This window comes from Culex quinquefasciatus, chromosome 2, assembly GCF_015732765.1.
Source record: "Culex quinquefasciatus strain JHB chromosome 2, VPISU_Cqui_1.0_pri_paternal, whole genome shotgun sequence".
Taxonomy (NCBI): Eukaryota; Metazoa; Arthropoda; class Insecta; order Diptera; family Culicidae; genus Culex; species Culex quinquefasciatus.
Window position 1 is genome coordinate 84,990,108 of NC_051862.1, and position 21,004 is coordinate 85,011,111.

At 36.2% G+C, this 21,004-nt stretch overlaps 2 protein-coding genes across 7 annotated transcripts in view; one reads left to right on the plus strand and one right to left on the minus strand.

The window, feature by feature from the left end:
* The window catches only part of LOC6042530 (fat-like cadherin-related tumor suppressor homolog), a 660,890-nt gene that overhangs the window by 345,364 nt on the left and 294,522 nt on the right, over positions 1-21,004 (minus strand). The window lies entirely within an intron of this gene.
* On the plus strand, positions 895-4,097 carry LOC6048562 (venom carboxylesterase-6). Its single transcript, XM_038250465.1, has 3 exons — positions 895-1,798; positions 1,856-2,331; positions 3,804-4,097. The coding sequence occupies exons 1-3, from the start codon at positions 895-897 to the stop codon at positions 4,095-4,097; spliced, it is 1,674 nt and encodes a 557-aa protein (XP_038106393.1).

Here is a 21,004-nt window from a genome sequence, read left to right on the forward strand (position 1 = left end):
CCAACTTGCTGAGCACGTAATCGGGGGAGTTTCTTCTTGTGCAAAGGTTGGAATTTTCCTCAAGAAGGGCTTTTTTTTAGAGCAAACGGAGGATGCTTTCAATATTAAATTACTGGGGTAGCTATAAGCGTAGAAAAGAACTTCAAAACTTGAAGTCAAAAGCTTCGCCGAGGGATTATTTCATTATGAACAATCCACTGTGTTCTTTATTTTCAATCAAACCCTGTTTACTTGGCTTTACTTTGTTGAAGATGCAGTGGAGAGAGGTTTTCGTTTACAAGATAAGCAAAGTTGTTTGTTGATATTGTTATTCACTGTAGAGAACCAGTATTGATTTAATCGATGGAGCTTTTATATATTTAAATTATAGCAACTTTATTAGTTTTGATTGGCGGTACCAGGCTGTGATAGAAAGTGGAGGGCACTTGCGTTAGAATATTTTTGATTACGGCATTTGTGACTGACCTCCGAACAAATCTAAAAAATTTTTTGTTGAAGGCTCACCCCTTTGGTACCGCCAATATTTAATGCTGTTGCATATTTTCATGTAAATCCATTACATTTCATATTTGATGAATAAGAAAACCAAATGGATTTCAAAAGTGAAGTTGTTTGGAAATGTTTTCAGATATTCGAAACTTTGATAACGCTGAATCTCAGGCAATTTAAAAATCAAATAATAATTTTCAAATTGTCAAAACGAGTCAAAATTTGCGACTTGTTGAACAAATTTGGTAGAATGTAAGTACAATCTCCCTCGTAAACTACCCAACCGTAAACATTCGCAACAATTATCCAAATTTGTTTCGCTCAGCTGGTCACGTTCTCCCGAATTCTTATCACGGTCAGTAACGCAACCACCGAAATTACCCAACTAGTCAGTTCTGTACCACCATGCGACCCGCATTGATTCTCCGAGAACACCTCGCGTCCGTTCGGTTTCTATCGCCGAGCCTGCTCTGGACAGCCGCGTTGATCGCGTTCCGACTCATCCAGTACACGCTCGAGAGCTACTGGCACAAATATGGACCCTGGTTCGTCCGTCCGGAGGTTCAAATCTCCAACGGAAAGCTTCGCGGGCTAACCCAACGCCTTCCGAACGGTCACCGCTATCACTTCTTCAAAGGTATTCCGTACGCGCAACCTCCCGTTGGCGAGCTGAGGTTCAAACCTCCAGTGGCGCTCGAGAAGCGGTTTGAGTCTACGCTGGATTGCTCCGTCCACCGGAGTGCGTGCCTTCAGCTGATGTACCCGTTCAACACCTTGCTGGGCGCCGAGGATGGGCTGTTCCTGAACATCTACACGACGAAGCTACCCAGTGAGTGCGGCCTCCAAAACCACCTCCTCCCAGTTATGGTATACCTTCACGGCGGAGCGTGGCAGGACGGATCCGGAACGGCGTTCCTGTACAATCCGCTGACCCTGCTGGAGCAGGACGTGCTCGTCGTAACGGTCAACTATCGGGTCGGCCCGCTGGGATTCCTCTGCCTTCCGGAAGCGGGAATCTACGGTAACATGGGCCTCAAAGATCAACGGATGGCTTTTCGGTGGGTTCGCCAGAACATTGCCCACTTTGGCGGGGATCCCGGGAACGTAACGATCTTTGGCGAAAGCGCCGGAAGTAACGCGGCTCAGATTCATTACCAGTCGGCAGAATCCAGACAGTACTTCCACCGAGTGATTGGGCAGAGCATCAGTGGGTTCACCCATCCGTTCTTCCAGAACGATCCAACGGAAAAGGCGAAAAAGCTGGCGCGGCTGCTGGGCTGCAAGGGAAGTTTGCCCCAGGATTATTACGGTAAGTAACGATGGACACAGTGAATCGCAACCCTTATGACTTTTAACCCCTTTACAGAAACCCTGATGACCGCTCCCGCCCGCCAACTCGTCCGGATGCAAACCTTCGTCGACAGCGGCGAAACCGCTCGTGGTCACGTGTACAAGTTCTACTTCCGGCCCGTCGTCGAGGTTCGGCACGCTCCGGACGCCATCATTACGGAACGGCCCGAGGACGTTATCAAGCGATACGACACCCTCACGATGCCCATCATGACCGGTGGTAACAGTGCTGAGGGTGCGCTGGGAGCGTTTGAACTGCGAGGTCGCACGGCGCAGTACGATCGACGCCCGGAATGGTTGGTGTCTTTGCTGTTGGATGATGTGGTGGTGCCGGACCGGGTTGGGTTGGGCGAGTTGATCAAGCGGTTTTACTTTGGGGATGCCCGGATCGACGGGAGTAGTGTTCAGCAGTTTTGTAATCTTAGCAGTGATGCAGACTTTTTGATTCATCAGACGGTCACGGCCGAGTGGCTGGCCCGGAATCAACCCAGAGTGAGGCACTACTTTTACCGATTTGATTACAGCGGTCGGTGGAGCTTCATGAAGCAGATATTTGGAGTTCCAGCGATTGAGGGAGCTTGCCACGTGGATGACATATTTTACCTTTTCAAGTAGGTATTTTCCCTCATAAATATTTTGACAATTTCACTACCTTCACAATTTTCGAATTCCAGCGCATACTTCCTCCCAAAACTCCAAGACAATTCTTCATGTAAACTAATGTTAAAAATATAAACAATGACTTTTATACCCCGCCAGTTGACGTGGAGGATTTCTAAAACCCGCCAAACAAATCGCAGCAAACTGGGGGTTGGTATGGATTAAGTCATTGTCAAAAAAAACTGTTTTCTTTTGAAACGGAAGTGATTTTCGTAGTTTAGGTTTGATTGAGCCGGAAACAAGTGGTGAAATTATAGAATTTTAAATCCTGGAATGAAAACGCTTCAAAAGAATTAGTCAAATTCTCTAAAGTAAAACTGAACAGAAATTAAAAGATTATTTTAATTTGTTATTAATAACTAGTTTTTGAGTAAAATAAACTTTTCAGAGAACTGGTATTTAAAAGTGTGGTTTTATTCAAACAAAAAAGCAAATTTGATATCGTTGGGATATTATCGATTGGGTCAAAGTGATTTTTCCAAGTTTTGCTACAACTTACTTATTTGTAAAATCTATATGTTTCGGACATACTTTTCCCCTGATATTTAAATGTATTTTTAACGGGGTGGGTCACCGGATTAAGTAAATCTACGAGATCGGACACACTGTAAGAAATATGACTATGAAATATATTTGTCGTTCAATCAAGTCTGATAAAAAGCAAATAAAAAAAGAAAACATATTTATTTTTCATAATTGCATAAATGTTCATGAGTAACCTAAACGTAAGCAGCGTGTCGTTGCAGTTAAAAATGAATCATCACAATCAAGTTGAGCACGTCATAATCGCCCAGTTTCAGCTTCCAATCATTGGGCGGTGCTTTTGACTTCTGGCATTTACCAACACATCTTTGAGCAACAACTAGAAAATAAGCATTTTTGTGTTCCAGCTGCTCTGTCCGCCGCGGACATTATATTATGATAGCAGCAGCTGAATCCGTCTCTCGTCTCCAACGGTCATCAGCGGAACCACAATACGACGCACAGAAAAAAACAGCTTCTGAGAATGATTCTATCTGCAAGGAAACCAGTACTCTAAAAAAATGATTTCTAAAAATAAGATAAAAGCACTACCTTGACCGCCAATTGTTACCACACAAAAGATACCGGAAGTGGCTTAAATTTACAACCCGCGGTAGTCAAAAACACTGCCATTTTGGATTCCAATTGAAAATTTTTGACACAGACATTTTCCCCGAAACCCAGTTTGCTGCGATTTGTTTGGCGGGTTTTAAAAATCATGTATGCCAAACGGCGGGATTTAAAAGTCATTGTTTATGATTATGACATTAGTTTACATAAAGAATAGTGAAGAAGCTAAAGTAAGAAATTTGATGACCAAACTGTGGACCAACTTCGCCAAGTATGGAGATCCCACGCCGGAGGGCCACGGAACCACCGTCAAATGGACTCCGGTTAAAGGCTGTGACCGGCAAGGAGAGCAGCAGTTTGAGCTGGACACCCTGATGATTGATCAGAACCCACGAATGGTCCAGTATCCTGACTGGCAACGGCTACAGCTGTGGCGAGGCTTATTTAGGAAGTACAAGAAGGGATATTTGTACGAAGAAAGGGAAGAAACACCGAAAGTTTCATAGAGTTGTGCTTAAAAAACTCTGCTCGAGAGTTGTAACATCTTTCTTACTCAAATAAACATGGCTTTTTGCCTTCCTCACCATACTGAGGAAAGGCTATAAAATCACTCGAAAAATGAACTTCTCAATTAGATTTCCTGAACCTACCTTCATGTATACCTAACAACTCAGAATTAAATTCTGAGCAAATGTCTGAGTGTGGTGGGATGTTGATCAAAAAATTGTCACTCCATTATCTTGACATTGGCTGAACCGATTTTGTCCGTTTTGGCGTCAATGATAAAGATTAGTTAAGCACTTCAAAAGTTATGCTAAAAAACGAATTTAAGTAAAGTCCGGAAGATTGTAAAAAGGGTGGTTTTGTAGAACATTGTTACACTCTAAAAATAACCCTGCAAAGTTAGAAAAAACACGTAATTTTAAAATGAAAAATTTTGTTCTAAATGAAAAAATTACCCTTCTGGGTCAATGTAGATTCGAAAAGTACATTAAATTTCCCATCAAATGACATGTTCCAACATTTTTTACAGTCGAGTAACGAAAAATGGGAGAATTTTGAAAACTTTTCTAGTGTTTTTTCGATGAAAAATACGTTTTTGCCTTTCGGAATTTTGAGTACAACATCCAATCGGGCGTCTAATTTTACATAAAATTTCATTTGACAACAAATTTCTATCTCATGACCGTTTCAGGCTGCAAATTATTGAAAAACACCTCTTTTTTCGCATGTTCAAAAATTGAAGGGGTCGTACCACCCTTCCGTCACGAAATATAAAAAAACGGACCTCGGATTCGTGATCAGGGAAAAAAGTTACCCCTTAGGACAAAGTTTCACGCAAATCCAAGAGGGGTCGGGGCAACTGCTGTGTGAGTTGGGAGAATTAGCCACTTAAAATTCCCAAAAAATATTTATCTTCTCAAAATTTAAAATTCTTAAAATTCTTAAAATTCTTAAAATTCTTAAAATTCTTAAAATTCTTAAAATTCTTAAAATTCTTAAAATTCTTAAAATTCTTAAAATTCTTAAAATTCTTAAAATTCTTAAAATTCTTAAAATTCTTAAAATTCTTTAATTCTTAAAATTCTTAAAATTCTTAAAATTCTTAAAATTCTTAAAATTCTTAAAATTCTTAAAATTCTTAAAATTCTTAAAATTCTTAAAATTCTTAAAATTCTTAAAATTCTTAAAATTCTTAAAATTCTTAAAATTCTTAAAATTCTTAAAATTCTTAAAATTCTTAAAATTCTTAAAATTCTTAAAATTCTTAAAATTCTTAAAATTCTTAAAATTCTTAAAATTCTTAAAATTCTTAAAATTCTTAAAATTCTTAAAATTCTTAAAATTCTTAAAATTCTTAAAATTCTTAAAATTCTTAAAATTCTTAAAATTCTTAAAATTCTTAAAATTCTTAAAATTCTTAAAATTCTTAAAATTCTTAAAATTCTTAAAATTCTTAAAATTCTTAAAATTCTTAAAATTCTTAAAATTCTTAAAATTCTTAAAATTCTTAAAATTCTTAAAATTCTTAAAATTCTTAAAATTCTTAAAATTCTTAAAATTCTTAAAATTCTTAAAATTCTTAAAATTCTTAAAATTCTTAAAATTCTTAAAATTCTTAAAATTCTTAAAATTCTTAAAATTCTTAAAATTCTTAAAATTCTTAAAATTCTTAAAATTCTTAAAATTCTTAAAATTCTTAAAATTCTTAAAATTCTTAAAATTCTTAAAATTCTTAAAATTCTTAAAATTCTTAAAATTCTTAAAATTCTTAAAATTCTTAAAATTCTTAAAATTCTTAAAATTCTTAAAATTCTTAAAATTCTTAAAATTCTTAAAATTCTTAAAATTCTTAAAATTCTTAAAATTCTTAAAATTCTTAAAATTCTTAAAATTCTTAAAATTCTTAAAATTCTTAAAATTCTTAAAATTCTTAAAATTCTTAAAATTCTTAAAATTCTTAAAATTCTTAAAATTCTTAAAATTCTTAAAATTCTTAAAATTCTTCAAATTCTTAAAATTCTTAAAATTCTTAAAATTCTTAAAATTCTTAAAATTCTTAAAATTCTTAAATTTCTTAAAATTCTTAAAATTCTTAAAATTCTTAAAATTCTTAAAATTCTTAAAATTCTTAAAATTCTTAAAATTCTTAAAATTCTTAAAATTCTTAAAATTCTTAAAATTCTTAAAATTCTTAAAATTCTTAAAATTCTTAAAATTCTTAAAATTCTTAAAATTCTTAAATTTCTTAAAATTCTTAAAATTCTTAAAATTCTTAAAATTCTTAAAATTCTTAAAGTTCTTTAAATATTTAAAATTCTTAAAATGATTAATATTCTTAAAATATGTTAAATTTTTAAATTCTTAGAATATTTATAAAAAAAGTTTTAAAAAAATTCAAAAAAGCCCCCCCCCCCCTACTCTCGTCTTTGGTCAGAGCCGAGCGAGGTACATAAACATCAAAAAATATTTGCAACGGCCTTATTGTAAAACGTCAAATTCCTCATTTGAAATCTTTAAACAATATTAAATAAAATAAATTTTTCATCATCGCTTATGCTTGATTAATTTACAAATCTTAAGTAAAAAGGGACTTGTCAGGCACGTGACGATCAATTTAAAATTTTGAGTTTTTTTAAAAGGGTCCAATTAAATGTTTTTAGCTATCCTGTCTCCAAGCGGTTCAAGACACGCAATAAGCAAAAAGCAAAAAAAAAATTAAGCTTATTTGACCTTTAAAAAACTCAAGAAACTCTCTTAAAAGAAGGAAAGTATGTAAAATGCAGATTTTATATTAATTTCTAATTTTAAAACAACACCAAGCTGAACGATAAACCCCTCAATGTAACTGTAACAAGCAACTCTGAAGCACTTAACGGTAGATGTCACAACTGGGTAATTATTTATCAAAGCATACTTTCGCACTTAGCAGCAGAGGCGCCTCACACACGTTTCAAAGGTGTACAATGGTCTCTCCCGGAGGGGAAGTTGAAAGTTTTTCCAAAGCTCACTTCAATAGAACATTTGGTACCACCACGCGATTAAGCCGAGCAACTAAACTAGTTTGAAGAGCTTATATGCTGCGGATATCCAGTTGCGTTACGGTATCACAAGTCACTTTGAATTTGAGAATTGGGTTTTTGCGAATTATACTTTTTGTTTTCTGACAAGAAAATCATTTTTCCATAGCATTTTTTTTTTTCAATGCTTATTTTCAAGTAATTTGGTTTTTTTTACATTTCTAAACCTAAATACCTTGAAAAATCATAACAAGCTTCAACACTAAAAGTTAAAGAATCCACACCACCACGTAAAACTTGCCAAGTGGCACAGATTCCGGCGCAATCTCCTTTCCGACAACCTTCTCTTCCACCCCTTTTCCGTCCCACCGAAAAGCTCTTCGGAAAGTTAAATTTCCTCAAGTGACAATAAATTAGATATTTTGTTACGAATTTCGTTCAAGAGGGCTTTTCCATTTATCCATTCATATCCGACGGTGGGAGTTGCTCCTTTGTAGTGGTGGAAGTTTTCGGGGCCGAAATTGTAGGTGGGGTGCGTCTGCCACTGGCACCGTATATTAACTTTCCGCAAAGCTACTCTCAGCTGGGGCTGGCTTTTCAGTGGCACAGTCGTTCTGGTAGAGAGGAGGGGGCGGGCGTAGGAGTTTTGGGCACAACAGCAACAGCAACAAAAACCGGGTTGGAAACTTTTTCGGTGATGAGAGTTTTCAATTTACCTGGAATAAAAATCTGATGGGTAAGCTTTTGTTTGGCCTTAAGAGAGGCATTTCTGTTGAATTTCTCCTGGGTTTTCGAATGAAACGAAGCGCTCAGACAGCCCGCTGGAAAAGTAATCAAAAGGTTCTATTTTTCGGTCTAAAGACACCGGTAACAACGAGAGTCGTAATTCTTTGCGGGGAATTGTTTGCAGCAGAGCAATTCTCTACGAAATCGGTCTTTTTTCTTCAATTTTAATTTTTGTATTTTTTAATCCGACTGAAACTTTTTTGGTGCCTTCGGTATGCCCAAAGAAGCCATTTTGCATCATTAGTTTGTCCATATAATTTTCCATACAAATTTGGCAGCTGTCCATACAAAAATGATGTATGAAAATTCAAAAATCTGTATCTTTTGAAGGAATTTTTTGATCGATTTGGTGTCTTCGGCAAAGTTATAGGTATGGATACGGACTACACTGGAAAAAATAATACACGGTAAAAAAATTTGGTGATTTTTTATTTAACTTTTATCACTAAAACTTGATTTACAAAAACACTATTTTTATTTTTTTATTTTTGATATGTTTTAGAGGACATAAAATGCCAACTTTTCAGAAATTTCCAGGTTGTGCAAAAAATTATTGACCGAGTTATGAATTTTTTAATCAATACTGATTTTTTCAAAAAATCGAAATTTTGCTCGTAAAAATTTTTCAACTTCATTTTTCGATGTAAAATCAAATTTGCAATAAAAAAGTACTTCCCGAGCAGACGGCAATAACTTGGGAATAACATTTTTTGATATTTGAAAATACTGGGCCAATAACATTTTATGTTATTTATAACAAAATTTGTTATTCGTCGTTATGATTTTTTTGTTATTGGATTGTTATTGTAATAACACACTAATAACATTTTTAGTTATTCTTCGAACAAATCTTTGTTATTATTATTTGTTATTTTAACAACTAATCCGATCACCCCAATAACAGTTGGAGTTATTCTTCCATAACAAAAAATGTTATTCCAAAGTTGTTTTGGCTTTCAACGAATGTCAGACCAATAACAAATTTTGTTATGATAACATAAAGTGTTATTGAACCCTTATGCAGAAATGGATTTTTCAAGAAGATTCCATAACACTTTCTGTTATTTTAACAGTATTTGTTATTGAAATGGCATAAATTATGTTATTACCGTCTGCCCGGGTTTTCTGAAATTTTGATAAAGTTCACCGTTTTCAAGTTATAGCCATATTTAAGTGACTTTTTTGAAAATAGTCGCAGTTTTTCATTTTTTTAAATTAGTGCACATGTTTGCCCAGTTTTGAAAAAAATATTTTTGAAAAGCTGAGAAAATTCTCTATATTTTGCTTATTTGGACTTTGTTGATACGACCTTTAGTTGCTGAGATATTGCAATGCAAAGGTTTAAAAACAGGCAAATTGATGTTTTCTAAGTCTCACCCAAACAACCCACCATTTTTTATCGTCAATATCTCAGCAATTAATGGTCCGATTCACAATGTTAATATATGAAACAATTGTGAAATTTTCCGATCTTTTCGAAAAAAATATTTTCGGAATTTTCAAATCAAGACTAACATTTTAAATGGGCGTAATATTGAATGTTTGGCCTTTTTGAAATGTTAGTCTTGATTTGAAAATTCCGAAAATATGTTTTTCGAAAAGATCGGAAAATTTCACAATTGTTTCATATATTAACATTGAAAATCGGACCATTAGTTGCTAAGATATTGAAGATAGAAAATGGTGGGTTGTTTGGGTGAAACTTAGAAAACATAAATTTTCCTGTTTTTAAACCTTTGCATTGCAATATCTCAGCAACTAAAGGTCGTATCGACAAAGTCCGAATAAGCAAAATATAGAGAATTTTCTCAGCTTTTCAAAAATATTTTTTTCAAAACTGGGCAAACATGTGCACTAATTTTAAAAAATGAAAAACTGCGACTATTTTCAAAAAAGTCACTTAAATATGGCTATAACTTGAAAACGGTGAACTTTATCAAAATTTCACAAAAGTACTTTTTTATTGCAAATTTGATTTTACATCGAAAAATGAAGTTAAAAAAATTTTACGAGCAAAATTTCGATTTTTTGAAAAAATCAGTATTGATTAAAAAATTCATAACTCGTTCAATAATTTTTTGCACAACCTGGAAATTTCTGAAAAGTTGGCATTTTATGTCCTCTAAAACATATCAAAAAACAAAAAAAAATAAAAATAGTGTTTTTTTGTAAATCAAGTTTTAGTGATAAAAAGTTAAATAAAAAAATCACCAAATTTTTTTTACCGTGTATTATTTTTTCCAGTGTAGTCCGTATCCATACCTACAACTTTGCCGAAGACACCAAATCGATCAAAAAAATTCCTTCAAAAGATACAGATTTTTGAATTTTCATACATCATTTTTGTATGGACAGCTGCCAAATTTGTATGGAAAATTATATGGACAAACTAATGATGCAAAATGGCTTCTTTGGGCATACCGAAGGCACCAAAAAAGTTTCAGTCGGATTAAAAAATACAAAAAAAATCGAATGACCGAAATCCTAGAGAACTGCTCAGCAGTGATTATTGTAAGCGTTGAAATTGATTCAAACAAAATTTAGTATGCCGTAAAATTTCTTAGAAAATTCTGATTCCAAGAAGATTTTAAAACTGTGATTTCTAAACAGCAATTACATTTCCAACTTATTCCAAAAATTTCCCCCACTACTCCACTGGCGGAAGAAGCCATCATCGCCGGTGGCTGTCACCGGGCAACGGCGGTGGATAACTCGGGGGGTCGAGCATTGGATATTGCTTTTCTTTGCCCAGCTGCGGCGCGACGGCTCTGCTGTGACAGGACCGTCGCCGTACGGCTGTTGCTTTTTTGAACAGCCTCTCCCCTTGTTCCCGGAAAAGGTAAGTGGGCGGGTGTGGCGTGGTGAACAGTTTTTTCGAGAGGAAAGAAATGAAAAATTTAAGATAACCCACTTCGCTGCTCGCTTCCACTTTGTACGAGTAACCACTCGTTGGAGCTTTACTGCAGGTGGCACAGTAAAAAGTCAAATAGACAGTGTTCACATTTTTGGGTGCTTGGGAGATTTAACAATCAGCTAAAAAGTACAAATTTCATAATTCGTTGACAGTGCTCATCAACCAGTGCTTTATGTGCCAATTTTTTTGCTAAGCAAATTTAAGAATCTACAAAACTACGGGAACAATCGACATAATGTTTGATTGATCCCGTGAAGTACTGTCTTCAAAACAATTTACAGCAAAGTTTGACTGTTGATTTTTTTACAATCAGATTGCTGCAGGATTGAGTCCGAAGTTTGAATAAGAAGACAACAACTTGCTTGTCATACACCCTTAAACGACCAAAATGACAATTTGACAGAGAATAAGATTTGCAAAAAAGTGTCCTAACAGAAAAAAAAACAACTGGAATTTTCATTTGGCAAAATTTCAAATTTGGGCTTTGTCATGCACATGGAATATGTATTTAGAGTCTTCACCTCAAATTTCAGCCAATTTGGTCCATTCTAGCTCAAGATATCGGGGCACCCGTAAATCAATTCGGTGTTTAGTGAAAACGTTCAGAAAGTTTGACACCCCGCTTTGCGCATGGCAAAAATATAAGCTGAATTCGTCTCTTACTCAGTATATTCATGATATATGAGCAATTCTCTGAGATTTCGGTCATTCGATATTTTTTGTATTTTTTTAATCCGGCTGAAACTTTTTGGTGCCTTTGGTATGCCCAAAGAAGGCATTTTGCATCATTAGTTCGTTCATGTAATTTTTCATACAAATTTGGCAGCTGTCCATACAAAAATGATACATGAAAATTCAAAAATCTGTATCTTTTGAAGGAATTTTTTGATCGATTTGGTGTCTTGGGGAAAGTTTTAGGTATAGATTAGGACTACACTGAAAAAAAAAATGATACACGGTAATAAATGATGAGTTTTAATTTAACTTTTTGTTACTAAAACTTGATTTGCAAACAAAAAACACTATTTTTATTTTTTGATATTTTTTAAGAGGACATAAAATGCACACTTTTCAGAAATTTCCAGGTTGTGCAAAAAATCTTTGACCGAGTTATAAAGTTTTGAATCAATACTGATTTTCCAAAAAATCGAAAAATTGGTCGCAATTTTTTTCAATTTCAATTTTCAATGTAAAATCAAATTTGCAATCAAAAATTATTTAAGTGAAATTTTCATATAGTGCACCGTTTTCAAGTTATAGCCATTTTTAGGGAACTTTTTGAAAGTAGTCGCAGTTTTCCATTTTTTTAAATAAGTGCACATGTTTGCCCGTTTTTGAAAAAAAAAATTTGAAAGCTGAGAAAATTCTCTATATTTTGCTTTTTTGAACTTTGTTCATAAGACCTTTAGTTGCTGAAATATTGCCATGCAAAGGTTTAAAAAGCAGTAAAATTGATGTTTTCTAAGTCTCACTAAATCAACCCACCATTTTCTAACGTTGATATCTCAGCAAGTAATGGTCCGATTTTCAATGATAAAATGTGAAACATTCGTGAATTTTCCGATCTTTCCGAAAAAAATATTTAATTTTTTTTTTAATCAAGACTAACATTTCAAAAAGGCGTGATATTGAATGTTTGGCCATTTTTAAATGTTAGTCTTGATTTGAAAATTTTAAAAGTATTGTTTTCGGAAAGATCAGAAAATTTCTCGAATGTTTCATATTTTAACATTGAAAATCGGACCATTAGTTGCTGAGATATCGATGTTAGAAAATGGTTGGTTGTTTCGGTGAGACTTAGAAAACATCAATTTTACTGCTTTTTAAACCTTTGCATGGCAATATCTTAGCTCCATCCTGCAATTTTCGTAAGTCTTTTTGTAACATCTTTAGCCACAAAAAAATTGAACGAAAAAAAATCGTGGGCTCACCTTCAAATTTGACTTTCTAGTGTGTAACATTGAATTTTTGGCCTTTTTGAAATGTTATTCTTGATTGGAAAATTTTAAGAGTATTGTTTTTGGAAAGATCGGAAAATTTCTCGATTGTTCTATTTTCAAAAAAGTTACCTTAAAAATGGCTATATCGTGAAAACGGTGCACTTTATGAAAATTTCACCGAAGTACTTTTTGATTGCAAATTTGATTTTACAACGAAAAATGAAGTTGAAAAATTTTTGCGACCAATATTTCGATTTTGTGAAAAAAATAGTGTTGATTCGAGAATTCATAACTCGGTCAAAGATTTTTTGCACATCCTGGAAATTTCTGAAAAGTTGGCATTTTATGTCCTTTAAAACATATAAAAAAAAAGTTTTTTTGCAAATCAAGTTTTAGTGACAAAAAGTTTGATTAAAAATCACCATTTTCTTTGTGTATCATTTTTTCAGTATAGTTCATACTTACAATTTTGCAGAAGACACCAAATCGATCAAAAATTCCTTCAAAAGATACAGATTTTTGAATCATTTTTGTATGGACAGCTGCCAAATTTGTATGGAAAATTATATGGACAAACTAATGATGCAAAATGGCTTCTTTGGGCATACCGAAGGCACCAAAAAAGTTTTAGCTGGATTAACAAATACAAAATTAAAATTCAAAAAAAAGATCGATTTCGTAGAGAACTGCTGATATCTTCTTGAAACTTTCAGGATTGATTAAAAATCATCTTTTTAGTGGATTCGTAAACTTTCTGTTAGATGAAAATTTGTAATTTTTAGATGTTATCCCTTTAAAAGGTAGTTATAGTTTTTGTTTGTATTTCAGTATTTTTAGATTTTTTGTGTTGTTATGTATGGGACCATCCATAAACCACGTGGGCACTTTAGAGGGGGTATGGCGGTGGTTGTCCACTATCCATACAAAAAGTTTTTTGTATGGACAATTGTTTACGAGATGGGGCCGGGGGTAACCGTAACAGTTTACCAAAAAAGTGTCCACGTGGTTAATGGATGGTCCTTATTTTATAGTTTTGTATTTCTGTATTTTTCTATGTATGTTTTTATATTGTTCTATACTACTGTTTTCATATGTTTGTAGTTTTTAAAGCTGTTTTTTTTAGTTTTATTTTTTGTATGTTTATGTTTGTGTTTCTGAATTTTTGTATCTTGTATTTTTTACCTTTTGCTGTTTATTTTATCGCTGTATTTTTGAATTTTGTTTTTGTATATTTGTTGTTTGTTTTTTTTTCTATTCTTGATTTTTTTTTTATTTTTGTTTTTTAACGCTGTTTTTTTTTTGGTTTTTGTGTAGTTTAAGCATTCCAGTCTGTTTTTGTTGTATTTTTTTATCGTTTTTTTTTCTTTTCTAATATTGTTTGTGTATGTGTAGGAAGCTGTATTTTATTTAGCTTTTTTGTTTTTCTTTATTATATTTACCCCTGTGTCTATTTTTTTAAAACATTTTGTTGTTTTATTTTTTTATCTTTGTGTGTTTATTCATTTTGTTGCTTCACCCTTTGTTTATTTGTGTAATTTTTTGTATTTGTATTTTGTTATTTTATTATTTTGTATTTTGTATTATTCCATTTGTTTAAGCTTGTATTTTTCATTTTATCTATTTTCTTGTAATTGTAGTTTTTGAAGATTTTTTTTTATGTATTTTAAATTTTTTTTTGTTATTTTGATGGCTGTTTTTGCATTTTTATATTTTTCTGTTTGTGTAGTTGTGCTTTTTTTATTCTGTACTTTATTTTTATTGTACCTTTGTTATTTAGTATTTACCCCAGTGTCTTGTATTTTCATTTTTTTTTTGCAGTTTACTTTTTAAATCCTTGTTTTTTTTATTTTTTGTTTGTGTAGTTATGTTTTTTTTGTATATTTCAAGCTTGCCATTTCATTAGGGCACTGTTGCGACGAGAAGTGCCGATTCCACTTTGCAAAGATGTGCGAAAAACTCCCCTCGTGTGTCTGAGGTTATTGTCCGTGATTTACTTTACAATTGTAAGTTCTTGACTGTTGTTGTTCTGTGTGACAGAACGAATTAGAGGGAAACCAGCAGCAAACGCTTTATTTTATTAAATTTGCTGGCTATTTTCGCGCGTACCGTTCATAAGGAAACAACTAGTACACGAAAGAACACAATCTGGCAATTTGACGATTTTGGTGGGATATTGTTGGACCAGGACAACCGATTGTAAGATCATTAATTTATACATAAAATACATGCTAATAAATGTTTGTAGCTTTTAGCTGATAACCACAAAACTGCGGTGATTCTGCTTAATTGGCGGCAACAAATCCTTCTCAACATTCTAAAAGAATCGTCCGTGATGCCGTTCACAAGCAGTGGACAAAGTTGCCAGATTTGTGACGCATTCAGCTGTAGTCGATGCTGGCCGGAGAGGCACGGCGAACGCCCACGGACCCACGGCAGAATGACACTTCCAGAACCATATGCTGATACTCGACAGTGCCCAGAGAAGTTTGGAACCAGCAAGCAGCGAGGGAAGCCCTCACCAACCGACGCTACACTCAGGGATAGTGGCCGCGGACGGGTTGTTTGGCAGCTGGGGAAACCTGGTGTACAAGAGCAGCAGGAAGTGTGCTACCGGCATGCGAAAGTCGAATGTGGAATCATCAGCGCTCGCGGAAAGTCACTCGGGATTGGGGCATGGAACGAAATCTTCTACTCACACAGCTTTGTTTGTATTCATCCCAAGTGTGAAGACCTGTGGCGAAAGAACGTTAGGACAGAAGGTTCGTTTCCAATGCCGTTGAATACGAGGACGATCGAGCAAAATGTGAATGAACCGACGAAGGAAAAAATGCAGTCGTACTATGGACAAAACAGCGCGCGAAATGTTCATCAACACGGTTGGAGAATTTTGAGGAACATCGAAGGGATCTATTCGAAGTTGGTGCAGTTCGGTTACGTGACATCCGACCATACGCGCCACGCGGCGAGGCAGGTGCGATCAGCGAAGCAAGCGGCAGACGTAACGGATGATGCGGATTTTATCAGGGTGCACTCTACGGAGAAGGCGCTGAAGGCGAATGAGGAGGAGGCTGATCGAGCGCAAACGTGCTCACCTTTTCCAGCGTACTTCACCTGTGAAAATCTGACATCCTGCGTCACAGGCTGTTCTGCTCGGGTTCGCCAAAGGCTTGCTCAGTGGCGGAGATCGGAAACTGGGCAACGCAGGAACCACTTCGTGCAGCACTCTGCGCGTATGAAGGAAAAGTTCAAACAAGACGACAATGCGGAAAACCAATCGTCCGGATTAGCAGCCACCAACCACCAGTGTGTTAGAAGGATACTCGTCGGAGGTACGGCGGAGTGTTACCAGCACTGGAGGACGAGGAAGCTGTTAAGAAGCCGGAGGGTTAGCAGGTTTCTGTGTTTTGTCTTCAATGGACTGTTTCCTGAAAGTGAAGGTGGCACAAAACATCAGCGCACGACGATCGTCTACTTCCGGGATGTGAGAACGTCAACCAAGACAACCTGGCGTAGCCGAGGCTCGACCCGGGACGAGAGGCGTGGTATGCAGTGCAACGATGTGCCAGAGCTTTCTGCGCAGATGCAGCATGCAAGGATTCAAGCATGTTCCAGGACCAAGTTGATGAACGTCTGGATCGCATAGGAATCGAGGAAGACATCGGCAGCTTTCTCTCACAGGACGAGTTAGGGTAAAACTGGACCGGACTCGCCTAACCAGTTGTACGGAAGGGGGAATGTTGCGACGAGAAGTGCCGATTCCACTTTGCAAAGATGTGCGAAAAACTCCCCTCGTGTGTCTGAGGTTATTGTCCGTGATTTACTTTACAATTGTAAGTTCTTGACTGTTGTTGTTCTGTGTGACAGAACGAATTAGAGGGAAACCAGCAGCAAACGCTTTATTTTATTAAATTTGCTGGCTATTTTCGCGCGTACCGTTCATAAGGAAACAACTAGTACACGAAAGAACACAATCTGGCAATTTGACGATTTTGGTGGGATATTGTTGGACCAGGACAACCGATTGTAAGATCATTAATTTATACATAAAATACATGCTAATAAATGTTTGTAGCTTTTAGCTGATAACCACAAAACTGCGGTGATTCTGCTTAATTGGCGGCAACAAATCCTTCTCAACAGGCACATAACTTTTTTTAAACAAGAGTGTGTCCCTTTCACACCTTATGTAAACTGTCATTTGAGTGAAAGGGATACACAATTGTTTACAAAAGTTATGTGCCCTTTTGAAATGTTAGGCTCCATTTGTATTTTGAGTTTTCGAATGTTTTTATTTTGTATTTTTCTTTTTTTTTATTCGTTTATTTTTCCATTGTTGTATTCCTGAGTTTATGCGATGTATTCTGAATAGTTTACAAATTGCAATGACCTTTACATCTGTTTCTCAATGGACATTCATGGACACTATTTTAAAAATCAAAATAACTGGGTAATTCTCTACCAACTCACACGAAATCGGGAAAAGTTGCCCCGACCCCTCTTCGATTTGCGTGAAACTTTGTCCTAAGGGGTAAGTTTTGTTCCTGATCACGAATCCGAGGTCCGTTTTTTAATATCTCGTGACGGAGGGGCGGTACGACCCCTTCCATTTTTGAACATGCGAAAAAAGAGGTGTTTTTCAATAATTTGCAGCCTGAAACGGTGATGAGATAGAAATTTGGTGTCAAAGGGACTTTTATGTAAAATTAGACGCCCGATTTGATGGCGTACTCAGAATTCCGAAAAACGTATTTTCATCGAAAAACACTAAAAAGTTTTAAAAATTCTCCCATTTTCCGTTACTCGACTGTAAAAATTTTGGAACATGTCATTTTATGGGAAATTTAATGTACTTTTCGAATCTACATTGTCCCAGAAGGGTCATTTTTTCATTTAGAACAAAATTTTTCATTTTAAAATTTCGTGTTTTTTCTAACTTTGCAGGATTATTTTTTAGAGTGTAACAATGTTCTACAAAGTTGTAGAGCAGACAATTACAAAAAATTTGATATATAGACATGAAGGGTTTGCTTATAAACATCACGAGTTATCGCGATTTTACGAAAAAAAGTTTTGAAAAAGTTACTTTTTGCGTTCCCCTTTGTTTCGTCGTCCGTGTCTGTCGCGGGCGACCATTAACGGCCATGATCGATGACGACCAACTTTTTCAAAACTTTTTTTCGTAAAATCGCGATAACTCGTGATGTTTATAAGCAAACTCCTTATGTCTATATATCAAAATTTTTGTAATTGTCTGCTCTACAACTTTGTAGAACATTGTTACACTCTAAAAAATAATCCTGCAAAGTTAGAAAAAACACGAAATTTTAAAATGAAAAATTTTGTTCTAAATGAAAAATGACCCTTCTGGGACAATGTAGATTCGAAAAGTACATTAAATTTCCCATAAAATGACATGTTCCAAAAATTTTTACAGTCGAGTAACGGAAAATGGGAGAATTTTTAAAACTTTTTAGTGTTTTTTCGATGAAAATACGTTTTTCGAATTCTGAGTACGCCATCAAATCGGGCGTCTAATTTTACATAAAAGTCCCTTTGACACCAAATTTCTATCTCATCACCGTTTCAGGCTGCAAATTATTGAAAAACACCTCTTTTTCGCATGTTCAAAAATGGAAGGGGTCGTACCGCCCTCCGTCACGAGATATCAAAAAACGGACCTCGGATTCGTGATCAGGGACAAAAGTTACCCCTTAGGACAAAGTTTCACGCAAATCGAAGAGGGGTCGGGGCAACTGCTGTGTGAGTTGGCGGAGAATTACCCAACTGCTTTTAGTTAAAGTGTGGCTATATATTAAGAACAGCGCTTATAATCTTTCTTATTTCTTAATTTTTTTTGCAATTCCGCTGTAAAACAGTCAACTTTCCTTGTGCTTCTGAAGAAACGAAACGGCCTACTTTTCCCTTCCAAAAATAACTGAATAGAAAATTAATATCTTTATAAACCAGTGCTGAAAAGTTGATGTTTTCAACACTGGTATCGAAAACTAAAATTTTGCATTATGTTGTTTTTTTAACTGCGAATTTATTAAACACATGAATGTTTGACATAAAATTCCATTTATGGAGTTTTTTCGGAATGGCATAAAATGTTGTAAGCAACTCGTTGCAAAACTGGATTTTTTTTCAGCACTCGTCGTATTTGTCCAGCTCGTTAACCTTCGTTGTATGTACGACTCGTGCCGAAAAATCTACTTTTTGCAACTTGCTGCATTTTTTGAATCGATACTTTTTACTGTGCAACTTTTTCCAAAAATTCAAGCGTGGGCTGGCAACACTTTCTCGCCGAGGCCCTGAAGCAAAAGGTCGGTCCAGGATCGTTCAAGGGGCAATAAATACGTCGCTGTGCTCTGGTTCAAAACTTCTCGAGATCGTGGTCGGGGAAGTCATCATGTTTAACTGCCGACCGTTCATCAGTTCTGAGCAGCATGGATTTACACCTGGTCGCTCCGTCACTACTAATTTGATGGAATTTACCAATTTCTGCATTGAAAATCTGGCAGCTGGGCGTCAAGTGGATGCTGTCTACACCGACTTGAAAGCCGCATTCGATCGAATTGACCACGACATTGCCCTTCAAAAATTTGCAAAACTCGGTTTCTCTGCACGTCTTTGTCGCTGGCTTGAGTCTTATCTCAAAAATCGGATCATTCAGGTGAAAATTGGAACATCGCTGTCGATGGAGTTCTCCAACGGTTCAGGAGTGGCACAGGGTAGCAACCTCGGCCCGATTGTTTTCAACACTTTCTTCAACGACTCCAACTCTCTCTTCAACGACAACTGCAATCTCTCGTATGCTGATGACTTCAAGATCTTCCTCGCTATTGACAACTTACCTGATTGCTACAGACTGCAGTCCTGCCTAGACAAATTTGCCAACTGGTGTGCGTTGAATCGTTTGGAGCTGAGCGTCTCTAAATGCACTACGATATCGTTTCATCGCAAGACCAGCCGGGAGGTTTTTACATTTGAATACACACTGGATGGACACGCACTCGAACGTCTGAAAGTAGTGAAAGATCTAGGAGCTCTACTAGACGAACCCTTATCTTTTCGCCCACAACAAGCAGCAGTCGTGGACAAGGCCAACAGACAGCTTGGTTTTCTGTTTAGAATGACCCGCGAATTCGACGACCCCCTCTGTTTACGCTCGCTGTACTGCGCGCTAGTCCGCTCACACCTGGAATCATCGGCAGTTATATGGGCTCCCTACCACCAGAATTGGATCGATCGTATCGAAAGGATCCAGAAAAAGTTTGTCTGGTTTGCCTGTAGGAGAATGCCATGGACGGACCCAACTAGACTACCACGCTACGAGGCACGCTGTAACCTGATTGGACTCGAGACCCTGGAAAATCGTCGGACAATATCGAAATCTATCTTCGCTGCTAAAATACTGACTGCGCAAATCGACTCCCCCAATCTGTTAAACTTACTTAATACCCAAATTTCTTCTAGGGACCTGCGAAATCGTCCAAACTTCCTCGCACGACCGCGTGTCAGGACCGAGTTCCACAACAACTCACCAGTTCGATCGATGTCGGCGGCGTTCAACGAAATGTACTTCCTGTTTGAATTTCACGAGTCCATTCCAAGATTTCGCGAAAAACTACGCATCGAGTTCCAGGAGCGCACAAGAACTTTGCTTGGTGCGCCTCGCCAGGATCCCGTCGTTGGCCGGTTACGCATAGGACGACAATGACTTGACTAATTTTTAAAATGTATTGTAATTTACCACGTATGTTGTCATGTTATCAATCTCGATGTAATTTATTTTAAAAGAAGTGAGGTTTTGTGCCTTTGTGAGAATGATTCTAATGTTTCAACTCACATCGGCTTTTGCCCTCGCCAACCAAAACATCCATGTAGACCCTTGGTTCGATGGATTAATAAATAAATAAAAAAAAATTAATGGAAATGGAATTTTTCTCTTTATGGCCGTATGAGTTTGCGGGCGCGGCCACTTGTGCTACCCAAATTTGAGACCTTTTTTTGGGTGGAGAGGGGGGACTTCATGGCGTTATGAGGATTCGAAAATGACTGATGGCTGCTGCTGCTGGATACTTGTGAGGGCCGTGCCTACCCTTTATCAGTGAGCGAGCAGTCTGGTGCAAGTCGATGGGTTAAGCGAAACCTCACACCACACTTCCACAATTTTTGCCTGAGCTGGGTTGGATTAGGAAAAAGTTGGAACTTTATTAGCCGAACGTTTGCGTTGGCTGGTCAGGAGGTTA